Source organism: Seriola lalandi, unplaced genomic scaffold (genome assembly GCF_002814215.2).
Source record: "Seriola lalandi dorsalis isolate HSWRI2012SDOR001 ecotype SW California unplaced genomic scaffold, Sedor1 jcf7180002054657, whole genome shotgun sequence".
In the NCBI taxonomy this organism is placed as follows: Eukaryota; Metazoa; Chordata; class Actinopteri; order Carangiformes; family Carangidae; genus Seriola; species Seriola lalandi.
In genome coordinates, this window is record NW_019525210.1 from 1,195,249 (window position 1) to 1,217,712 (window position 22,464).

The 22,464-nt window shown below is 39.6% G+C and overlaps 2 protein-coding genes across 2 annotated transcripts; one reads left to right on the forward strand and one right to left on the reverse strand.

Annotated features, from left to right (window-relative positions):
• The first annotated feature begins 259 nt into the window (after positions 1-259).
• On the forward strand, positions 260-7,536 carry igldcp (Ig-like domain-containing protein). Its single transcript, XM_023420781.2, has 7 exons — positions 260-371; positions 1,794-1,837; positions 2,747-3,112; positions 3,209-3,299; positions 4,505-4,683; positions 5,034-5,084; positions 5,216-7,536. The coding sequence occupies exons 1-7, from the start codon at positions 346-348 to the stop codon at positions 5,296-5,298; spliced, it is 840 nt and encodes a 279-aa protein (XP_023276549.1). The 5' UTR covers positions 260-345; the 3' UTR covers positions 5,299-7,536.
• Positions 7,537-7,541: 5 nt separating this feature from the next.
• On the reverse strand, positions 7,542-22,396 carry vps52 (VPS52 subunit of GARP complex). Its single transcript, XM_023420777.2, has 20 exons — positions 22,267-22,396; positions 21,420-21,501; positions 21,015-21,067; positions 20,586-20,661; positions 19,926-19,993; positions 19,321-19,496; positions 19,088-19,238; positions 16,829-16,929; positions 16,475-16,607; positions 16,212-16,269; positions 15,018-15,151; positions 13,600-13,755; positions 12,620-12,738; positions 12,182-12,305; positions 11,950-12,045; positions 11,761-11,868; positions 11,570-11,635; positions 11,296-11,407; positions 9,511-9,629; positions 7,542-9,266 (listed from the first exon to the last, which is right to left on the reverse strand). The coding sequence occupies exons 1-20, from the start codon at positions 22,360-22,362 to the stop codon at positions 9,120-9,122; spliced, it is 2,175 nt and encodes a 724-aa protein (XP_023276545.1). The 5' UTR covers positions 22,363-22,396; the 3' UTR covers positions 7,542-9,119.
• Between the last annotated feature and the right edge of the window lie 68 nt (positions 22,397-22,464).

A 22,464-nucleotide genomic window follows, 5' to 3' on the forward strand; every position in this document is an offset into this window, starting at 1 on the left:
ATTGATAAATAAAAACAGAAATAGAAGCAGTCTGTGGTCGGTCAGTAGCTTCATGATGTTTTATCATTTGAATTATTAATCAGTTAAGAATTAATTAACTAAAATTGATTGAATAATCATTTTATTTGTATCTTTTGACACTGTTTCAACCTGCAGCTTGGAGCGAGCACCGGCAGGGTAGAGGGTTAGTGGGTGGTGCTAGTTTTATTTTGAACGCCACCGGAAGTCGGAGCCATAAGCGGTAATTGATAAATTGTGCTCTCTGCTGAGTGTCAACACACTTCAACAGCGGTGCAGCTGAGGAAAGAGAAGAGGACTGGACTAAGTTTCCAAACAGCTGACATCATGAGAACAGTTATTACCTGGCAGTGGTAAGAAACGCTACATTTTATTTTGAAATTTAAATCTTTCCTCACTGTTAGTTGGACTGTTTACGCCTTTGTGTGTTCTATTGTATTATTATTATTATTTTACTAACTGTCCACGCAAAATAATGAGAATGAACTTGTTTGATGAAATGAAGCAGTGGATGTCTGAGAGGCTGCAGGGCTGCAGATATCTGCAAAATTAAAGAGGCATTAAAGGTGTTTTCTGATGATTTTCACTGCAGCAGTCCGTGAGCGTGTGGACGCATCAGTGCTGCATCAAACCGCGAGGGACGAAAACACACAGATCACCGCCCTCTGCAGTTTCGTTTGAGAGTAAACCATCAGTAGAAACGAAACTTATCGATCCATGTGCGTCCAATATGAAGCCGTTACTCTCGATTCTCTCACCTGGCTAAATGTCACCAAGAATCAGTAGTTTCTTTACTTGAGTATTTTCATTGTATCCTAATTTATATTATAATATACAGAACAGGACTAAGGCCAAATGTGATATTTTTGTTTTGTTTTTGTTTTTTTGGGTTTTTTTTTTAGAATTCCTACTTTAATTTTTTCTCAGAATTCTGACTCTAAGAAAATATTTTTTCAGAATAGGGCCACAGATTTTTTTTTCTTTTCTTTTACAGAATCCTCTTCCATAATAACCTACTCCACTTCATCTCAGAGGGAAATATTGTACTCTTTACTCCACTACATTTATTTGGGAACATGTGATTGCTTTACAGATTAAGATTTTATTTGCAAAATATTAGAAGATTTTATAAAATAGAGGCTGACTGAAACCAAAATTTTTTTCCTTGTTGATTAATCTTAGGATAATTTTCTCTAATTAACTGATTGATTATTTGGCCCATTAAACTTTCATTAAATTTGATTTAAAACAGAGAAAAAAAATCCTCAGAAAAAACAGACATTTCAATGAAAAATGATCATTAATCAATTATCAAAATAGTTGTTGATTAAACATTTGATGATTAACGAATCATTTTAGCTCTATCATAAAAACTATATAATGTATTGCTCTACATAGAACTACCCAGGAGTATATAAAATCTAAAATGCTGCTTATATGTTAGTACATCACTTATAATAATAACGTAATATATAGAGGATATAATGATATTAATGAAAGGGGGCAGTCTGGCTTCATAAACAGTACTTCCACTGGTGCATTTGCATTGTACGAGATTTGATTGAAGCCAGACTGAAACAGTGTAATGAAATCCAGGACATATAAACTATATTTAGGATTATGGGTCTATAATATTCCTGTAACTCATCTGGAGCTTCTGTGTGTCAGATTAATTATAATCAGATTCATTATGATCAGATTTCCTGTCACAAGCAGGTCTATAATGATATCTACTCTCAAAGACTGATCGTTGCTTCTTCTCATGTTTCCTCCAGGGTTTTCATACATCTTCAATGTTTCCTGATTGGCAGTTTAGTTGGTGAGTATCAAGCTGTTATTATTTCCACCACAGAGGTTTTTTTGGGGGGCTGTTGTTCAGTCATTAGTTAAACTGTGGTTTAAGGTGAAGAACAGATTTATACTTCTGGTTTCTGAAACACCAGTGCGGTTTCTTACAAGCTGTAGTTTAACTGCTCCTGTTGCAGCTGCCATGTTCTGCACAAATCATATCTCAGGGTTAACTCAAGCTCAAAGGTGATAAAATTCAGTGACTCCAGAGGGGGGAGTCATTTAAGACATATTCCCACTGCACATTTATTGTTGTAGTGAAATTCTCACTGAACTGGAGAATCAGAGATCTGAATCTGAATCGCTTTAGAGATTAATGAACACATGCACTACTCTGCAAACTTCTTGTGTGTAAGCAGCAATTTTTACTGCTGCTGCTGCTGCTGCTATCTGGGAGCTATAGTTTATCTACTTGTTTTTGGTCACAATTAGTTATTTTAATTCTGTGGTTCCCAATCGGGGGGTCAGGCCCCTCCAAAGGGTCACAAGATAAATCTGAGGGGTCATGAGATGATTAACAGGCGAGGAAAGAAAGAAAAAACATAAAGGGAAATATTGGATTATTTGACCTCTTCGGGAATTACTTGTTTTATCGTGGGCATTGTGTATTATTTTATAAACTTATATATTTTGTGGAAAAATCATAATCTGAAAAGTATCAAGCAACTCCAGTTAAATAAATATAGTAGGGAAAAAATATAAAGTAAAATTAAATGGAAATACTTGGGTAAAGTACAAGTATCTAAAAGTGAACTCTACCTGAGTGAAAATAGTCATAGCGCATTATACTTGATTTTACCACGACATATCCTCTAAAGGACATTCAAGCTGTTGAGGACATTTTCTTCCATCTCCCACCTCAATGCCTCTCTCCTTCCAGACTCCTCTTCCCTGTCCTCCGCCACCAACTTCCTGTCCGTCACTTCCACGGTGGGGAACCAGGTGGTTCTTCCCTGCAGCTGGAAGCCACGCCTGGGGGAAGTGGCCCCGTCCGCCTGCCACATCCAGTGGACCACCCTGGCCGACACCGTGTTTGAGCAGCGGGGAGGGCGGAAGTGGCAGGCGGAGGAGTTTGAGGGCCGGGTGGAGGTTCCTGAGGAGAAGCTCGGGTCCGGGGACTGTTCTCTGATCATCAGAGATGTTCAGATCGGAGACACGGGGCGATACGAGAGCTTCATGGTGGTGGACGGAGTGAGGTCCACAAAAATGAAAGTCTTCATTCAGAGCGTCAAGCTGTCTGTGTTCGGTCAGTTTGGGTCTGGATGGTTGTTTCTTTATTTCATTCCTGCCCTTCTCTTTTTTGTCATTAACCCGCCTACGACTGTTTTGTTTTCCCTCTCAGACCACAAATCTCGTCAATCTCAGGCTCCAGGTGAGGACTTGGTTCTGGATCTCCACACCCGTCACTCTGTGAGAGTGATCTTCCAGAGCAGGTGAGCTGCTTACCTACAATCAAACATTTTGTTTTTCAGGGTAAAAGAAAAAAACAAAATCTGCTTACAAATTGAGACTTTTATATTTAAGCTTATATATAAACTTTCACCCTTCTACCATTATTGAGAATCTTTACATGTTCACATTAAGTCTCTTTATTTCTTTGTCTTCTCTCACCTCGCCTTCTCTAATCTTGTCTTGGCTCCCACACAAATGCTACCTACTCTGATCTCCCCACAAAAAAAAATAAAATAAAACAAAGACACCTACTCCTAAGAAAAACTGTTTGCGTCAAACTAAAATAGGTTACAGGCTGCTGGTAAAGTTGTGACTCACCCAATAAACTCTGCTTACAAAACAGAGTCTTTGACGACAGGATCATGTGGGTTTTTAAAAAAAGAAAAAAAAAAACTAATTTTATGTAGCGGGACTTTCTCATGTAATCTTTTCACTCACAGTTTAAATGTCATATTTCAGTGTGTATGTACTGAGGATACCCATGGTCCCCAGAAGATGAGCCATTTTATTTGATTTTAATGACTGCTCGACCTTTCCTCTTGCACCACCTTCAGCTAACAACCTCCAAGAGGAGAGAGTTAGATTTTGATTAACTTTGCTGAGCCCATCCGTGCTCCTCAGAGGATGAACCCTTTTCATTTGGGATTTCCTCGAGCAGTACTACTAGGTCTAAATGTCAAATTTGTACAGGTTTTCTATTAAATGTTCTGTAGATGTTTATGAATCCTAATAATTTTGGTGCCACTCTTACCTTTCCTCCACTTAAAAACGGCAGATTAGCATCATTCATGCAGAATTTTAAAGTATATTTTCGTGTTCCCTTGAGGATGAACCTTAATGATTTCGGTAATTTATTTATCTTTCCATGAGCTTAAACCAAAAATTATCCTCACACAAAATATATCAAAGTCAAATTGGAAAATTTTTAATCATACTTAATGAGCTCATTCATGCTTCCCAGAAGATGAACCCCCTTTTGATTCTAATGGCCCCTCAGTTTGAGCTCCACTACTGGCGAGGCTCTAAGAAAAGCTAAATCATAAGTATTCTGTTTGTTTTGTCCACCACTTTCATATTGGGACTGTGATAAACACCGCAGCCTCTAGAGGGCGCTGTCACGCTTAAAGTCTTGTTTTACGTTTCTGCCACTGGCTCGCTCTAACAGTCACTGACCTGTGCTCGACAGGAACAGCTCAGTGTCAACGGACCTGTGGATGAGGGGGGATGAGAACAGTCTGCGTCTGGAGGAAAATCAAGTGAAAGAGCAGCTGACGATAAAGAACTTAAGGCGCTCAGACGAGGGAACGTACAAAGTTCTGGATGAACGGGGCCTCGTCATCAGCACCGTGCAGCTCTCTGTGGAAGGTGAGGGTCTTCCTCTGCTTCCTGCTGAAGTAGTTGATTAATAGATTACTTGGTCTCCAGTCAGTTCAATAACTGATCAATCAACACAATTTCCAAATATATAAAAATATGTGTTTATGCAAAAAGCATATATACATGGTGAAAAGTTTCGGTCCTAGCACAGAGCTCTGTGGAAGTGAGAACATTTTCCATAATTATCATAGAACCTGATTCCACAGAACAAAGCGTCTCTACAGTTTGACTGGTACGAGTGTAATTTTGCATAAAGTCTTATCACGAGTAGTTGTACATTTTGAATTAGGATTTGCATTGTAATTACATGCAACTGATGTAACTCATCTGTTCCACAGACGGCTCCACAGCTCTCAAAGTCCACCAGTTTATGGAAAAGGAAATAACAGGTGAGAAAACAATATGTATATTCTAGCATATGAACCAGAACTGAAGGAGTGATATGAAGAGAAAGTTGTTAAAAAAAAAAAAAAAATCTGGAATAACCCTTTGATGTCTCCATGCTTTGATTTCTTTCCAGGTGACGCTGCCGAAAGCAGTTGTTCCGCTCTTCTCGTCTTGTTTGGTCTTGTCCTGAGTTTCCAATTTTCTCATCTGCTCTGAGACAATCTCTGCAAAATAACAACACTGTACATTTAAACGTTACATTTAAATAATTTATTATGTTTCTAAACTGTAAAATTCAACCTGAGTGAAGTTTCCAGTTAACAATGTGTGGTGTTGTGTCAAGTGAGGTAGGGAGTGACAAATGTGAGTTTGTGTGTAAGTTTTGAGTTAAAGAAAAATCTGTGTTTTAGTTTGACAAAGTGACGTCTGAAACACAACTCTGGAGCCAAAATCTGAATACCACTCGATGTAAACTGGACATGCTAATGCAAGAGTCTTTGTGAATGTGAATAAATTTGGGAAAATCCTAAGTTAACCGCCGCACACTGAAATGACTTCACTGTGACCTTTTATTAAGAGCGAACAACACGTTTCACCTTTAGCCGCTTCAGTTTCAGGTTCGCGCAGCAAAACTCCAGGAGTAACTCACAGATGTGATACATACATATGTGTCACATGACTAATTATCACAGTCTTCAATTTGTCAGTTTTTAATATGTTTCAATATTTTTCTTCAAAAGGTTAATATTTTTCAAAAAACAATGTAATAATATTACACAAAGCTACATTTTCAAAAAACAAAAGGATTACAAAAATACAATTTTTCATAAAACAACAAATGTATTTTGCAAAATTACATTTATACAAAAACATGGCATTGTTAATGTTACACAGTTACAAGAATTCTTCATCAAAATAATCTGAATACTTCTTGTAACTATGTAATATTAACAATGCCAACAATGTGTTTGGAAAAATGTAATTTTGTGTAATATTGTCATGTTTTCTAAAAAATGAAATTTTGTGTAATATGTTTTTTGGCTACTGTAATTTTGTGTAATGTTTTTTGAAAAATATTTACCTTGGAGAAAAATTAATTTTTTTAAAAATGACAAATAGAAGACTGATAGTTAGTCATGTGACTATACATGCCTGTGAGTTACTCTTGTAGTTTTGCTGAATGAACCTGAACCTGAAGCAGCTACAGGTAAAACGCGTTGTTCGCTCTTAATATAAGTCACAGTGAAGTCATTCCAATGTGTGGTGGTTAATTTATGATTTTCACTTGAGATGTTCCTGCGACCAACCACCACCTGAACACTAATACTGTTGAGTTATTTCCAGTTAATACATTTGTTTGATTAATCTGATAATTTTTATATCGATCTTAATTTAATTTGCAGTATTAGGTCTCTACAAACGATGATGCAGCAGCTGAGGCATAATGCATTTACATGCAGGTGTGCTTGTTCGTATCAGAAAGTGAGGATTAACTTTTCTTTTCTTTTTTTTTTTTTTTTAGTAGTTGGTTTGGACAGTAGCTGAAAATAGAAATATTGCTTTGTGTCAGTTTGTTAATTCCAATCTTGGATGATCTGATGTGTACTGAAAAAAAAAAAACTTTTTTTGTTCAATACACATTGAGCAAACATTGGAGTTCAACCAATTAAATAGAAATAAAATAATGATTGAGCTAAGTTTTGGACTATTGATCAGACAAAACAAGAGAAACTAATAACTACTAAAATAATTTTTTATAGGTTTAAGAAACCAAAAGTTTATTTGATTAGGAATATGATTTTAGGATTAATCCACGAGGCGCATATTTAGTGTACACTCAATATATTAGCTACACCGAGCTAAAACTAATCCAGTCTATTGTATTGTCTTATATAAATGATGTGAGTACTTCTTCTACAACTGAGTATATGTCATGTAAAAGCACTAGCACTAATGTGGCAGTATAATGTAACATATGCTACTACAACTAAAGTCCCTAATTTACAAAATCTTCTCATTCAGTGCAAATAAAATGTTAATCTGTAAAGTAATCACAGCTTTCAGATAAATGTAATTGGGTAAAAGTATTTCCCTCTCTATAAAGCAGCAAATTTTAAAGACTTAATGATTAGTCAAGTAATTGAAAAATAATATGCAGATTAGTCAATAATGAAAACAAACAGTCTGAAACCAAGAAAATCTGTCTAAAAAGTAACTGAATGATTGGAGAAATGGATTTTATTATAATTATTATTTACATGTGAAATATGTTTTGTAGTTAATGAGCTTTTTTGCTGTGGTTTGTTTGGTGTGATTATGTGCGTAAATGTTTGGTTACAGTCACAACATTGGACTACTGAACAGCTTCCAGTATCTGGTCTTTACTTGTATTTCAATTCATTCTAACCTAAAATTAAATAAAAAGTAGTTGAATAATAAAACAAGCAAACGCAACCATGTTGAATTTCAATGATTCCTTGTTAAACTCCACAGACTGTTGGAATGACTTCACAGACAGATTCAGACAAGTAGAAGCAACACAATGATTTCTGTACGGCTACTGGAGATAAAACGAGCAAAGGCACACCACGACTTCAGGACACACCTCCTCTTATAGTCATTAAATCTCATCCGCAGACCAAAACCAACACAGATAATCTCCTATTGTGTGTGTGACAGTCTGATGCATCTGACTCCTCTGAGCCATAGAGCTCCATTGTTTCCAAACACCATTAAAAACACATCACTGAGCCACTATGTTGCGCTGGGTGACAGCCTTCATTACATGAACACACACTGTGCACAAGTTTATTTTCACTCACTCCCACACACATCGGCCTGCTACTCAAAATACCCACTACAGCAGCAAATGTGGATTAATCCGCCGCTGAAAATAGTCCCCACAAAATGCAGCATTTCCTCCTGTTTACTGAGCCTCTTTTAAACTGAGATTTGATGACAAGAGGAAAAACCACAGAATATCACATTCTTTAACTTTAATGACCAGTCTCACCCGCTGAAGCTGCAACACATGAACACACACCAAAAAAAAAAAAAAAGAAAAAAAAAAAAGACAGTTTTTCAAGTAATGTGTTCGCAAGAGTTTGTCTCTCACTAGTGCAGTGTTATAAATTAAATTTTTACAAATGTATGATTTATTTTACTGGAATAAACAGCAAGACTATGCACCTATTGAAAAAAAGAAATTAGACACTCTTCCACATACAAACGAAAAGTTCATATCACCTGAACTCAAATTCAACTCTTCTTGAAGTGGTTGTTGTTTAACAAAAAGGTACATGGTCTTACTTTAAATACAAAATAAAGGTGAAAATAAACAAGTGTCTGCTCAGTGTTTCATAATAAAAGTCCAAATTTGCATCCTGTACTGAACCTCTATCAGTAATTTGAATATAAATGTTCATTTTCATAATTCTTTTGTTTATTTTTACTCCTGTTTTTGATTATTTCACTTGCAAATTTAGTTTCATTTACGTTGATGCAAGAACTAGTTGTCACTTTAGGCTTTTTTGTAACACACTTGGTCATGAGTTCAGTTTCTTGCACACTACAAAGTTTTGTTGTTGGCTGAAAAGAAACCACAGCATCTCGAACACACCCCTCGATCACACGTACTCGCTTCATGGGTGACACTTTGGTCGTGTGCAGTGTGTGGGTTTCACCTGATGAAGGTCTGAGGACTGAAATGTGAGTGACAAAGTGAGGACGAGTGGTCGATCGGCTGCAGGTTTCTTTACAGTCAAAGAGTGACATCGAATTCTAATCAAAAAACACACTTCCACTCAGATCCGGTGAGGACTTCCCCTCATCTGCCCTCACTGATCCATCACACCACTTGTTCTTTAGCTGGAGTTAATGCTTTCCAAAAATTTACACACATCTGGAGGGAATCCACATCTCCACACTCCAGATGTTTTTCCATGTATCATGCTCATGTTTCTGGTTTGTTGAAGAAGCAGATTCTTTACCAGGGGTGGGTGGGTTTCCCCCCCCTCAGACAAAGGCATCCCATCCTGTTAGAAGTTGGGTTTGTGCTTCTTGACCTCGACCATGAGGTGGTGCAGGTTGATGAGCTCGGAGCGGACCGCCAGGCTGCGGAACGTCGGCTGGTTCAGGATCTTGTGGAAACCGTGGTAGTACTGGATCAGCTGGGTCAGAGCGCCCTGCAGCAGGAAGAGGAAGTGCTGCTTTATCACATCACTCACTTCCTCTGACACATACACTGTGTCAGTATGAAGAATAAATATCAAACTGATAACATTTCTATTGTTCAGAATTTTTTTTTTTTTTTTTTTTTAAACGGAAAGCCCCTCAAAAACCAACTGGAAAACCTGTGCACAGGGAAACACGACTGTGGTGTTTTTGGGTGCGTTGCTAAAACAGAGTCATGTGTGTCCGTCGTCTCACCTGTATGATGCTCGTTCCATTTTTGAAGTTGGTGAAAGACCTCATGACGTCCTGACTCATCGACTCCACCGACTGTTTCCACGTACTGGAAAACCCCCGGACCAGCTGAGTGATCCGAGCTGGAGGAGGGAGACGCACAGAGAGACAGTCAAGTTAAATAGCTGGAAATCATTAAATTATGTTACATTATCACTGTGTTGTTGTTACCTGACCACAATACAGTGTTTTTCTTCTACAGAGCCTGTGTAGTTTCACATGTCACTGACACAGCACAGAGTTTAAAAAAAAAAAAGCCTGAACATGAATGTTGTGGTGAATGTGAGAAAAAACAGTGAAGAGAAAAAGGATGTGGGAAACTGAAGTAAAGAAGCTGGGGAGAAAAGTGAAGCCTCACACTGACAGAGAAACAAAACTGAGAGGGACGGCTGAGGGATCCTGGATGAAAGCTGCTCATAAATCTGTAAAACAAAACTCAACCAAGAAGTGAAAGAATCCTGCAACTCGTCGGTCAGCATATCTGATGCTAGACTCACTTCAAAAAGGTAGGTTAACATGAAGCCACATCAACCAACATAAATGGCTTATATCAGCTGAAGATGAGTCCATTTGCTCGAAATGAAAGGAACCCAAAACAAAACCAAATCATGGAGCTTAAAACCACGAGGTAGATTTCCATTCCCTTTCAGCTGTTACCATGTAAAACCTGAAAGGCTGCTGAGTCTCTGCGCTGCCTGACCCCTCGACCGTACGAGCTGAAGTCTCGTCCATTAATGGAGCAGTGTCTGATCCTCTCCCTCGAATTGGAGCGATTGTTCAGTGTATAAATAAAATTTGGGAAAATAGTGAAAAATGCCATCATCATTATTCCCCGAAGCCCAGGTGAAAATATTCTAATTGTAATAAAGGTCCAGTATTTTAAACTTGTGCTGTGTTTTTTTTTGAAGTGTTGATTCATTAGAAGATATATTTGTGATTTTAAGAACTAAAAACCAGCTCAGTGTAGTTCTACATCTCCTCTCTCAGGCTTTTCTCCGGAGCTCCAGTAACAACAGGTTGGTGAGCCAATCAGAAGAGAGGAGGCTCTGAGCCTCTTTTCTGACTGGCTGACTGTTTTCTGAGTGATTGAATAAAAACATTTCAAGAAACCAAATCCTGCGAGGCTGGATGGTGTGTCCGGGTGGGCGGGGCTTGTGGGCATGGCTGAAGTCCTGACATCTGGTTTAAAGGATCAGTTTCTGAATACAGGCTGTTTGCATTTCTCTGTGGACTGAGCCCTTTGATACTTTCACAGTATTAATATAGAACCTACACCTGCTTTATAATCAAAATAGCATCAAAAAAAGACATGGACATCTACCTTTATACAATATGGGACCTTTAAAACCCAAAAGTCTGAGTTTACTATCACTGAAAACGGAGAGAAAGGCAAATGTTCACATTTAATTGCTGGTAATTTTGCTGAGAATTGTCTTAAACGATGAATTGATTATCAAAATTACTGCCATTTCAGACTTCCGGCTGGTTTCTGGATGCCTGAGGAAATAATCAAACTTCCATGTATAGTGGGGTCAGTACGGGCCCCAACTGTGTATCTCTGAACCAGTTCCCTTCCTCCAAGTCTCCCTGTGAGGACTCCGGTAATCTTCTTCTTATTCCTGATCCACCATTTACTGTTCTTTAAAAGCCTGTTATAAAGTGTGTATGGTGACATTTAACACTTCTAATTGTTCCAGAAAATAAAATGTAAAGAAAAGAAACTATCACACCAAAATAAAATTCTCTCACCTTCCTCATTCTTCAGTCGGTCCAGCTGCCCTTTCTCCATCAGTGCCTCGGCCTCCTTCACAAAGGCGATCATCCCTCCAAAGGGGGGAGACAAAATCTCCTCGATAAACTCCTGGAGGGCAGAAGACGAGTATCTCTATCATGTGATTACGCATTTTCTGTGGTATTTTTTTTTTTTTTTCCCCAGTTAGCTTCAATTCATAGCATACGATTTAGCTGCAAAAGTGTCAAAATAAAAGCCCTGTTCACAGAGAGAACGCAGTGTGATGTTTACCTGTGTCCTGGCCAGGAGCAGCTGTTGGAAACCCTCTACCTCTTTACTGTCGTCTGCTGCCCTCTCCTGGACAAACGGAGGAAAAACAACCATCACACACACAGGAACAGTAAGAGGACTCATGAGACCTGCGATCAAAATGTCCACACAACAGCAGGAGCCAGGTCATAGTTTACGTTTTCCACGCTCACCATGAGAACGCCGAGCATCATGTCGTAGTTGTTGATGAGGAAGATGAGCTGGTCTCGTCTGGAGGGAAACTCCGCCGCCATCTTCAGCACAAAGTTTTCCACCTCAACCTGGAAAACATACATCCATGTTTTATGTCAAATTAATAGTGTGTGTGTGTGTGTGTGTTTTTGTGTGTGTGTGTGTGTTACCTGCAGCTGTCCCAGCAGAGTGTTGGTCCTCTCGTTGGGAAACGTCTGATTGATGCTGACAATGGCTGACGAGAACTCCGCGTAACGACGAGTGATCTGAAACCAACAATCACACACTCAGGTCATTGACATAATGATGGTGTGTGTGTGTGTGTGTGTGTGTGTGTGTGTGTGTGTGTGTGTGTGTGTGTTATATCTCCCTGTATATATAAATGTGAGCGTGTAGACCTACGTAGTGCGGTCTGGTGTCCAGCACTCCCAGTTTCTGAGGGTCAGTGTTTCGGATGCTGTGGATGTTCATTTCCAGAATCAGTTCGAACCTTGGCCACAGCAGCTCCAGCACCGCCTCCCAGTACCTGACGCACGGGTGAGGACACACGGCTTAAACATCTTCAGCACTGTCCTCGTCCATTTACAACCGTAAGCAGAGACTTTAACACAGGACCAGTGGAACAACACACGTCTCCTGCTCTGCTTTACCTGTGCAGGGTCTTCAGTGCAGCAGCTAAGTGACTTTTAAAACAAGTTATCTTTACTGCTGGTTGGTGCTGAGCTGAAGTTCACAAACACACAGATATAACGAGCAAATACCTCATGTCTTCCCTGTAATACATTTTTTTTTGGGGGGGGGGGTTAAATGTAATGAGTTGGTCGTTAAGGAGACACTGACTTGTCGAGAGCGGGGATGTTCCTCTTGGCGGTGATGGCTCTGAACCTGAGGATGATGTGGATACACAGGAAGACGGCGATGCTGTCGTAGCAGTCGGACACATATGTGGACATGCTCTTCTGCGGGGACAGACGCACACAACAGGACTCAGTAACACTCTATGACTCAGTGTTGTTACGCTCCTGTCTGGTACATTTTAATCTCTACTTTATCTTAATACGAGACAAAAAAAAAACCTTCATGGCCCACTAGTGGACCCCGCTGAATTAGACTGAAGCATCCTGACAAAGCCTGGCTGTTGCCATACACAGTAAATGCATCATTTCAGTGAATTTAGCTAGATCACAACATGCCACCTGTATCCTGATGATATACATTCTCTACTATATTCACCCGCCAATGTAGAATATATCACCTGAGGAGAACGTGTCTCTGCAGCACTGAGTATCAACAACAGTCAATCGTGGAAAGTTGGCATCAAATGTTTAGTCAGTTCCTTAATCCTGTTGAATTTTTTCTTTGATCAGATATTTCCCCGATGTAAACTTATCTAACTTTAGCTGATATTTTATTTAGAAAAAACATCTTTATTTAACACCGATGCAATCAACATTTTAAAATACTTTGTTAAATAGAAAAAAGGGTTAAAACATGTTTATACTCCCCAAACTGGGGCGTCAGAGAAGTATTTCACTGTATTGCCAAGATACTGAATCAATGGCTCGTCATAGTGCTGTATAAATTTAGGTTTGAAGTACAGTCCAAGTTTATTTCTATTTTTACTTTTTGTCTTTTCAGTGTCCTCTTATTTTGGTGATTTTGGGTTTAATAAAGTTTTTTCGCTCTCTCTCTTTTTATTTCTCTTGCTCTGTCTTTATCTATCTAACGTGGTCGACTATATCAGACGAACACAAGTTAAGGACGAGTCGCATCTCTGACGGGCTGAAACTCTGAGAGGAGAAAAGGCGCCTCATTCCTACCAGGAACATGCTGAGAGTTTTTCCCATGATGCTGTTGAAGAGGTCGAGGGCGGAGTTTCCTGCCACCATGAAGAAGTCTGACAGGAAGAGGTATTCTCTGCAGCCGTTGTCCAGCAGAGCGTAGTGTTGACTGCGGAACAGCGTCTCATAGGGATACTGCAGGAGACACAGAGAAATACAACAGTTAGAATCAATAATATAATAATGTTGGTCATATTATTTTCTGGTTATTGGTTCATTATCTTAAAATGTTTCAAGTGTCTTCATAATGTGTCACAAACGACCACAAGATGTCAGTGTGGATCCACAGTGTGTTTCCTCAGTACAGTGTCAGTGTGTGTGTGTGTGTTTATAACTACATCCTGGTTTCAGCCTGGATACACAGCCCTCTTTTATTATTCTGTCATTCACTGCCTGAGGACATCAGTGTGCTGAACCACTGCTCCAGTTTAAAATCACTGCTCAAAACATACTTGTATAAATCTGCTTTTAATTCTTGACTTCAGTTTGAGCTTTTACCAACTTTCTTCTGTCTGTTTTATAGATTTTATAGTTTTTACATGCGTATGTGTAATTTTCAAGTAATTACGCTTGCCTTGCTAATTGCCTTTTATTGTTTCGCTCTGTTTTTATATATATAAAGCAGCCTGTAAGTCTGTTTTGAAAAGTATTACATAGACTAAATAAAGTTTACAGTCGACATTATTCCCGATCATTTCACTCTTTGTGGTTAAGTATATTCAAAACATTTCAGTTCAAAGCAACTGCTGTCAATATGCTACATGCTATACATATGCATGTATATGCATGAAATACTAATGTAGGAAATTACAGCTAATCAAGAATTCTGCAAACAAGATCTTGACATGTCACTCCACTATTTCTGCCACTGCACAGGCTACAAAGCCCCACAAGTACCTTCCTACCTCTGCGCGTACTTTTCACTTTATGTTCCATACAGTTCAGTTCTTCCTCTGTCTCTCTTTTAAATGTTCCTGATGTTTCCCTAAAGAAATCTGGAAATCTTTTTGCTATTTATTCATTTGTGATCTGTTTTGTTCAGTTAAAACTAACTCTGGTGTGTGAGCCAGGGCGGGTTGGGTTGGTGTGAAAGCTGTCAAGCTGTGTGAAAAGGAGGGTCTTGGCCCTGCTTCCATGTGAACTCTGGTGCCGTTTGTTTGTGATCTGGAAGCGGTCTGAACAAAGCACAGGATTTTTCTAGAGTAGAAATGTGATTTTAGTCTGAATATAAAAAGCTAAACTACTAATAAATCCATCTGCTGGCCAGGAAGTGACCCTATAATCAAACTGTATAAGTGATGTGTATATTTATGGCAATCATTCGGTAACCATTGTGACACACAAACCCTCACACACACAGTCAACTGTGTGACAGTCAGGTGTTTGTGACGTCTCACCCTGCTGTCTCCTCTCTGAGCTGTGTGTGGAACCAGGATTGGCCCCTCCAGCTCGGCAGGACTCAGGATAGCCCCCCTCTGGCCCAGAGTGAAGATGGTGTTCCTGCTTTTCAATGACGGCTTGGAGAAGAAACCTGCAGGGGGGGGGGGAGTCAAGGATCTTCACTCTGAGTTTCAGTCTGCTTTGGCAGGGCGTTGGCGAGTCACAGGACCCGGTGATTGCCTCAGGAGTTATGATAATCAGATACTTGATTGTCTGGGTGTTATGTTCAGTATGTGTGAGAGACACGCCCGAACTAAGTAAGCATGTACTGTACATTAAATTGACATAACATAGATTAAACACAAGTACATTCACACACACGCAGGCTGTTCTTATGTGAGAGGCCTGAGGTGTCTCATATACTTTAACCCTCAGGGTCTTATTTCCTCTTGGAAAGGAGCCAGATTTGTTTTAATGCAGATATTCAGGTTCTTTGCCACATCAACACCTGACTGTCTCACACACTGTCAATTATCCGCAGTGATGGCTCTCAGAAGGAAAAATGTGTTTACACATCACAATGTGAACCCAACAAACCCCTGTTAATCCGTTTTGTATGGACATTTGACTGATGTTGTGGCTTCCATATGTGAAAACCTTTGTGCAAATGTATGTTAAACCGTGTTTTTTTTTTTTGTCCAACGCTGCATCAAGGTAGATTACCATATGTTTGATTATAAAGCAGGTCTAGGTTCTTTATTAATACTGTGAAAGTATCAAAGCACTCAGTCCACGGAGAAATGCACACAGCCTGTATTCAGAAACTGAGCCTTCAAACAAACCGTCAGGACTTCTGTAACTTTGTGATGTAACAACAATGCAGTCGCCGCACTCAGCCATTCTGCAAGCCCCACCCACCTGGATCCACCATTCAGTCTTGCAGGATTTTGTTTCTCTGAGTGTTTACCTGAAATCTGCTATATCTTTATTGGATCGCTCCGAAAACAGTCAGAGAGGCTCAGAGCCTCCTCTCTTCTGATTGGCTCACCGACCTGTTGTTACTAGAGCTCCAGAGAGAAGCCAGAGAGAGGAGATGTAAAACTACACTGAGATGGTTTTTAGTTCTTAAAACCACAAATATATCTGGTTATGGGTCAACACAATGTGGACATTAGTCTCTGAAATACAAATACACATACTTTAAAGGATATCTTTCTTGGCTGTGTCTTCTACCCCCATCAGGTCGTCTTTGTCTGCCACCTCCTCATACTGCAGACAGGACAGACAACTGTTATATCACATGTAAGGAACCCGTTCACCCGGGCAGAGTCTGCGGAGCTCAGGCAGCTGCTGTGACAGAAATTAAGCACTCCTCTAGCTGCAGTCCCTCCACAGACACTCTGACATGTTATGTAAATGACGTTGGATGAAACAGAGATCATGAGCTTGTTTTGCCCTGTGTTGATCCACTGACCTGCACTTTGAGCAGCCTGCCGCTGTACGACTTGAAGTAACTGTAGTAAATTTTGCTCATCGTGTCCACGTATTCGTCCCGGATCTCTTTCGCCACAGTCCTCTCGTTGGCCAAAAGGAACTGGTAGAAAAATCTGCAACGAGACAAAACAAAGGAGAGCGGGTCACTTTTTCAGTCTAATAATAATATAGACTAATATGATGTAATAGTAGACACCGATCAAATGAGATAAGGTCTGTGGAATCTCATTAAATGTTTCGTGAAAGAAATGTAGTTGGAAGCAAATTTGGAATAAATAAATAAATAAATAAATAAATAAATTGGAATAAAGCCTCAAACATGGGATGTGCTGACCTGTATTTGAGCAGAGTGTTCTGTGGTATCTGGTAGTTGGTCATTGGCTTCCTGAAGGAGTAGATCTTCTGGAGAATAAACTCTCTGATCTTTGATACAGCCTGAGGTGAGCAAAACATGTTGATACAGGTAAATATCAGCATTGTTCAGGCTGAAAGTCACAAAACCCGAAGTGCTCTGTGATTTTAATGGATGAAGGCAAGGAATCAGAGGAAAAAAAAAAAAAAAAAAAAAAAAAAAAAATGAGACAAAGAGGGAACCTGCAGCTGACTTCACCACAGATCGAATGAAAAAAAAAAAAAAAAAGAAAAAAAAAAAGAAAGAAAACTGAATTTTTTTTCCCTTTCTATCTATCGGTCTTCCTTTTTCTCCTTTCTTATTTTGTATGATGTAATTTTTATTTATACGTTGAGGTGATGCCGTCGATGGGTTTCTTTCCTCACCAGCACAGTCTCTCCTTATATACAATGTATTTCTAATGTTTTATCTACAGTACTGTGCAAATGTTTTAGGCAGGTGTGAAAAAAAAAAAATGCTGTAAACTAAGAATGCTTTCAAAAATGGAAGTGTTAATAGTTTATTTTTTTTACTCAATGTACAAAATGCAAAGTGAGCGAACAGAAGAAAAATCTAAATCAAATCAATATTTGTTGTGACCACCCTTTGCCTTCAAACCAGCATCAGTTTTTCTAGCAACACTTGCACACAGTGTTTGAAGGAACTGTGCTGGTAGGTTGTTCCAAACATCTTGGAGAACTAACCACAGATCTTCTGTGGATGTAGGCTTCCTCTAATCCTTCTGTCTCTTCATGTAATCCCAGACAGACTCCATGATGTTGAGGTCAGGGCTCTGTGGGGGCCATACCATCACTTCCAGGACTTCTTGTTCTTCTTTACGCTGAAGATAGTTCTTAATGACATTGGCTGTATGTTTGGGGTCGTAAAAAAATAAATAAATTTGGGGCCAATCATACGCCTCCCTGATGGTATTGCATGATGGATAAGTATCTGCCTGTATTTCTCAGCATTGAGGACACCATTAATCCTGACCAAATCTCCAGCTCCATTTGCAGAAATGCAGCCCCTAACTTGCAAGGAACCTCCACCATGCTTCACTGTTGCCTGCAGACACTTATTGTTCTGCTCTCCAGCCCTTCGGTGAACAAACTGCCTTCTGCTACAGCCAGATATTTCAGATTTTGGCTCATCAGTCCAGAGGACCTGCTGCCATTTTTCTGCACCCCAGTTCCTATGTTTCGTGCAAAGTTGAGTCTCTTGGCCTTGTTTCCATGTTTGAGGTATTGCTTTTTGGCTGCAACTCTTCCATGAAAACCACGTCTGGCCAGACTTCTCCGGACAGTAGAAGGGTGTACCTGGGTCCCACTGGTTTCTGCCAGTTCTGAGCTGATGGCACTGCTGGACATCTTCCGATTTCAAAAGGGAAATAAGCTTGATGTGTTTTTCATCTGTTGCACTAAGTTTCCTTGGCCGACCACTGCGTCTACGATCCTCAACGTTGCCCGTTTCTTTGTGCTTCTTCAAAAGATCTTGAACAGCACATCTTGAAACCCCAGTCTGCTTTGAAATCTTTGTCTGGGAGAGACCTTGCTGATGCAGTATAACTTCCTTGGGTCTTGTTGCTGTGCTCAGTCTTGCCATGGTGTATGACCTGTGACATGAAACTGTCTTCCACAACGTCACCTTGGTGGCAGAGTTTGGCTGTTCCTCACCCAGTTTTAAGCCTCTTACACAGCTGTTTCTGTTTCAGTTAATGACTGTGTTTCAACCTACATGTGAAACTGATGATCATTAGCACCTGTTTGGTATAATTGGTTGATCATACACCTGACTATAATCCTACACAATCCCTGACTTTGTGCAAGTGTACCTATAATATATACCTATATATAAGAATTGATGCTGGTTTGAAGGCAAAGGGCAGTAACACCAAATACTGATTTGATCTAGATTTTTCTTTTGTTCGCTCACTTTGCATTTTGTAAACTGATAAAAATAAACAATTATTATTTATATATTTGAAAGCATTCTTAGTTTACAGCATTTTTTCACACCTGCCTAAAACTTTTACTGTAGTACTGTATGTGAATAAATAAAAAAATAAAAAATTGACCTTCTTTGATTCTTCTAAATCTTTGCATTATTCTGTATTTCTTTTAATATGTTTTACCTGCAAATCTTTTCAAATTACATAAATACAAAGACTGAAAATGACACCTGCTCGTCCTCTGTGTGTCTCACCTTGAGTTTGAGGCGGTCCACGATGTCCTGGATGTCGGAGCAGGCCAGCGTCTCTCTGAAGCTCAGCTCTTTGGCGAAGTTGATCTTGTTGTTGAGCTCATGGAGCTGCTCCAGGAACTCCTGCTCCGTCACGGGGCTTTCCATGACGGTGCTGCGGCGACAGGGGACCGCGACGTCAGACAAACACCCTTCATTCAGAACATTTAAACCGCAGTAACGGCGGCTTCACTTACGAGATCATGGCTCCGGGCACCACCAGCTCGTCCACCAGCTGGCTGAGGTGGCTGCGTACGGCCTGCCTGTTCTTCAGCCGGACGTTCATGCTGACCGACTGCTGCTGCAGAGTCTGGATCTCACTGCTGATGGAGGACAGGTCGCTCTGGAAGCCGCTCAGCATGCCCTCCATACGCTGAGGACACGAACAGACACAAAAAAAATCTGGTTTGAAAAAGTCCCTAATTGAAGTTCTACCTTATCTTATGTTATGTTAAAACACTGCTGCTGTACACATGCGGGGAAGATGACAGAGCTCTGTGATTGAGTTCACAACAAGTTAAAAAAGAAGGTCTGCATTCATCTTTTTCAGGGAACCAGAGAGTGAAGACCACAAAGCAAAAGACTGATAAAGATGAACATGAAGGAGGGAGCACAGAAAGAAAGAAACAAAAAGAGATTTGGTGATATAAAGAGAGAAAACAGCAGACACAAAAAACATTAAGTTGTTTGCTTTAAATTTTGAGACTGAAAAAGTGTGCAAATGGTTTCTATATAAACAGAGGACCTGCAGGATCACGATCAGGATCAGGATCCGGACCCGGACGGAGGTGTCTCCTCTTACCTCCAGTATGGAGTCACAGGCGGTGATCTGGTTGTGCAGGAGAGCGATGTTCTGACTCTCCTTGATGTCTGACAGACGCCGGGTCAGGAAAATAAAAGCCAGCACCCAAAACAGGAAACGAAACTTGTTTTAAGATAAAAAAAAATTAATAAAAGCCTAAATGAGCTCTAACCTTACATTAAGAAGAAAGTTGAATGTGTTCATTTAATTACTGTATTTAAAGGCTTCGGTAGGAATGAACCAGTTTGTTTTTGTAAAAGTCATCATGTATACATGCATTTTTTTTTATGTGTACATTTAACATGTTATACTTTTTACACATGAAAAATAAAGGTGAGAGCATTTCATTCTATTTCTCCTGGATTATTGACAGCTGCATTCAACAATATACTCTTAGATAAAAGGCAAAAATATGTACATATAAAAAATAATAGTATATACTGTCTAAAAGTAATATTGGACTGACTCCAGTTTTCCTCTTAAGATGAGATACATCATTTTCTCTCTTTCACACATGTATATGAACAGACTGACCCACATGTAACAGTTTAGACAGCAAAAAGTGATTCAAGTACTCCACTGTGTTTGCTCTTAAAAAGACCAAACATCATTCTAACTGTTGTGTTGTAACAACGTTCACACTGTGAGCAGGAAGGATACAGTCTTTGATGGAGGCCTGTTCGATCCTCTGCAGCTCTGCCTCCACCTGTTTGGAGTACTGCCTGAGGTCAACGCCCTGAAAACAGACAGGAGGGGGGAGACCATCCTTATCACGTTTACAGCACAGTCACATGACCGGTTCTGGTTTACAGTTTAGACACAGTAGTTTTGACTTAATCCAATATCAATAAGAATCAATTATAGATAGCTGAGGAGACTCTTCTCAGATCTAACCAGGCTGTAAAAACAATACGTCCCCTCACAGTGCAACTGGGGCAAAAGATGGTAATCACTGCAATAATCTTACCATATTTTCAAATGTAATTCATTCATTATGACAGGTAATATGTCTTAAAAATGCTTCTCAGACCTCCTGTTAAATTTTGCGTTACAAACAGCTCAGTCAAACATTAGTGTCACGATTCTCACCGTTTTGAGCGCCTCCTTCACGAGGTCATCTTCAAGATTGGCCTGAATGTGAACTGCAGGAGACAGGGAGCACCAGAGTTCACCACAACTCAAACATTCAACAGACATGCTGGAAAACAGGCAGCTGCTTCTCTTGAACACTGAGGAATTTTATTATGAGCTTTAACTTAAAGTTTCCCTTGTGCAGGAGGTTTTGAAGCATCTAGATGCAACTGTAAAAATGCAAGGAGCTGCCACAGGATGTAACAAATGTTGAAATTGTGATATTCTTTCAATATCTATGTGGCAACTACAACTTTGTCAAGATCCTAGTCTGGACTGATGACCTGTTTTAACCCTAGAAGGTACTGCAGACCTATGGTTTAAATATGGATAGCTCCATATTAATGATAAACATTGCCTTACTGTCCACTTCATCCAAGATAAATTCATCGGTGGTGAGGTCCAGTTCTCCCAGGTTCAGGTTCGCCATGTCTCCATCAGTCTTCTGGCAAAAAGACAGAGTCACACACAAACAACTGTTTCAGAAAACTATTTTGTCAAAGGTGGTGAGTCCATCTTTAACACACATAAGTAAAGGGTTGCAACTAGCAATGATTATTGCTATAATATTATAGATATGATTACGTGTTATCATGTTATTAATATACAATGCTTAACTATAACACCATACACTTTATTAGCATTATATGTATGTTATTTATCAGTGTATATTATTTGTCCTATACTTTTGTCTGATAAACAACCCACATTTATTAAATTTTCATTGATAATAAATATTCACATTAGTGAAGCTGGAACCAGTGAATCTTTGAAACTTTTGCTTAATGGATGACTTTAATCTTAATAAATACATTTTCTATCAATTCACTCACCCTCTAACCCCCCTTATTGATCGAACATAAATGACTTTGTTGCTATAGGATGCATTCAGGAAATCACTGAGCTTTTCGGTGTTTTGACAGGATGCTAACAGCTACATTAGCTTCAAGCAACATCATTAAACCTTGTCAACGAACACAGATTGTGTTTCGTGTCACAAGCGTTTCATTTACCGTAACTACTGCAGATTAATCTGGCTGTTTGTGTAATTAGATGCTGTACAGTTTACTTAGACATTACAGTTCACTGTGATAGAAAATCCTGTTGTAAACGCGACCAGGACACAGAGCTGAATTGTCACATTACACGCTGGACGTTGACGTTTTTCACGCCAGCAACAGATTTTAAAAAAGCAGCAAACAAATGTCACCTCGACTTGTAAATAAGCCATTGCAATTTCTGTTGGGTTTCCAGCTGTGTTTACATCGACCCCAGCTCCGACAGCAACTGCGGTTCCCTCCGCCATTGCGGCGAATTTACGCTAACGTCCAATAAAACTACAAACGCTTGGTCCTACCGCGTCATCGCCCCCCGAAAACTGACCAAGCGTCCTCGTTTTTGTGGACCG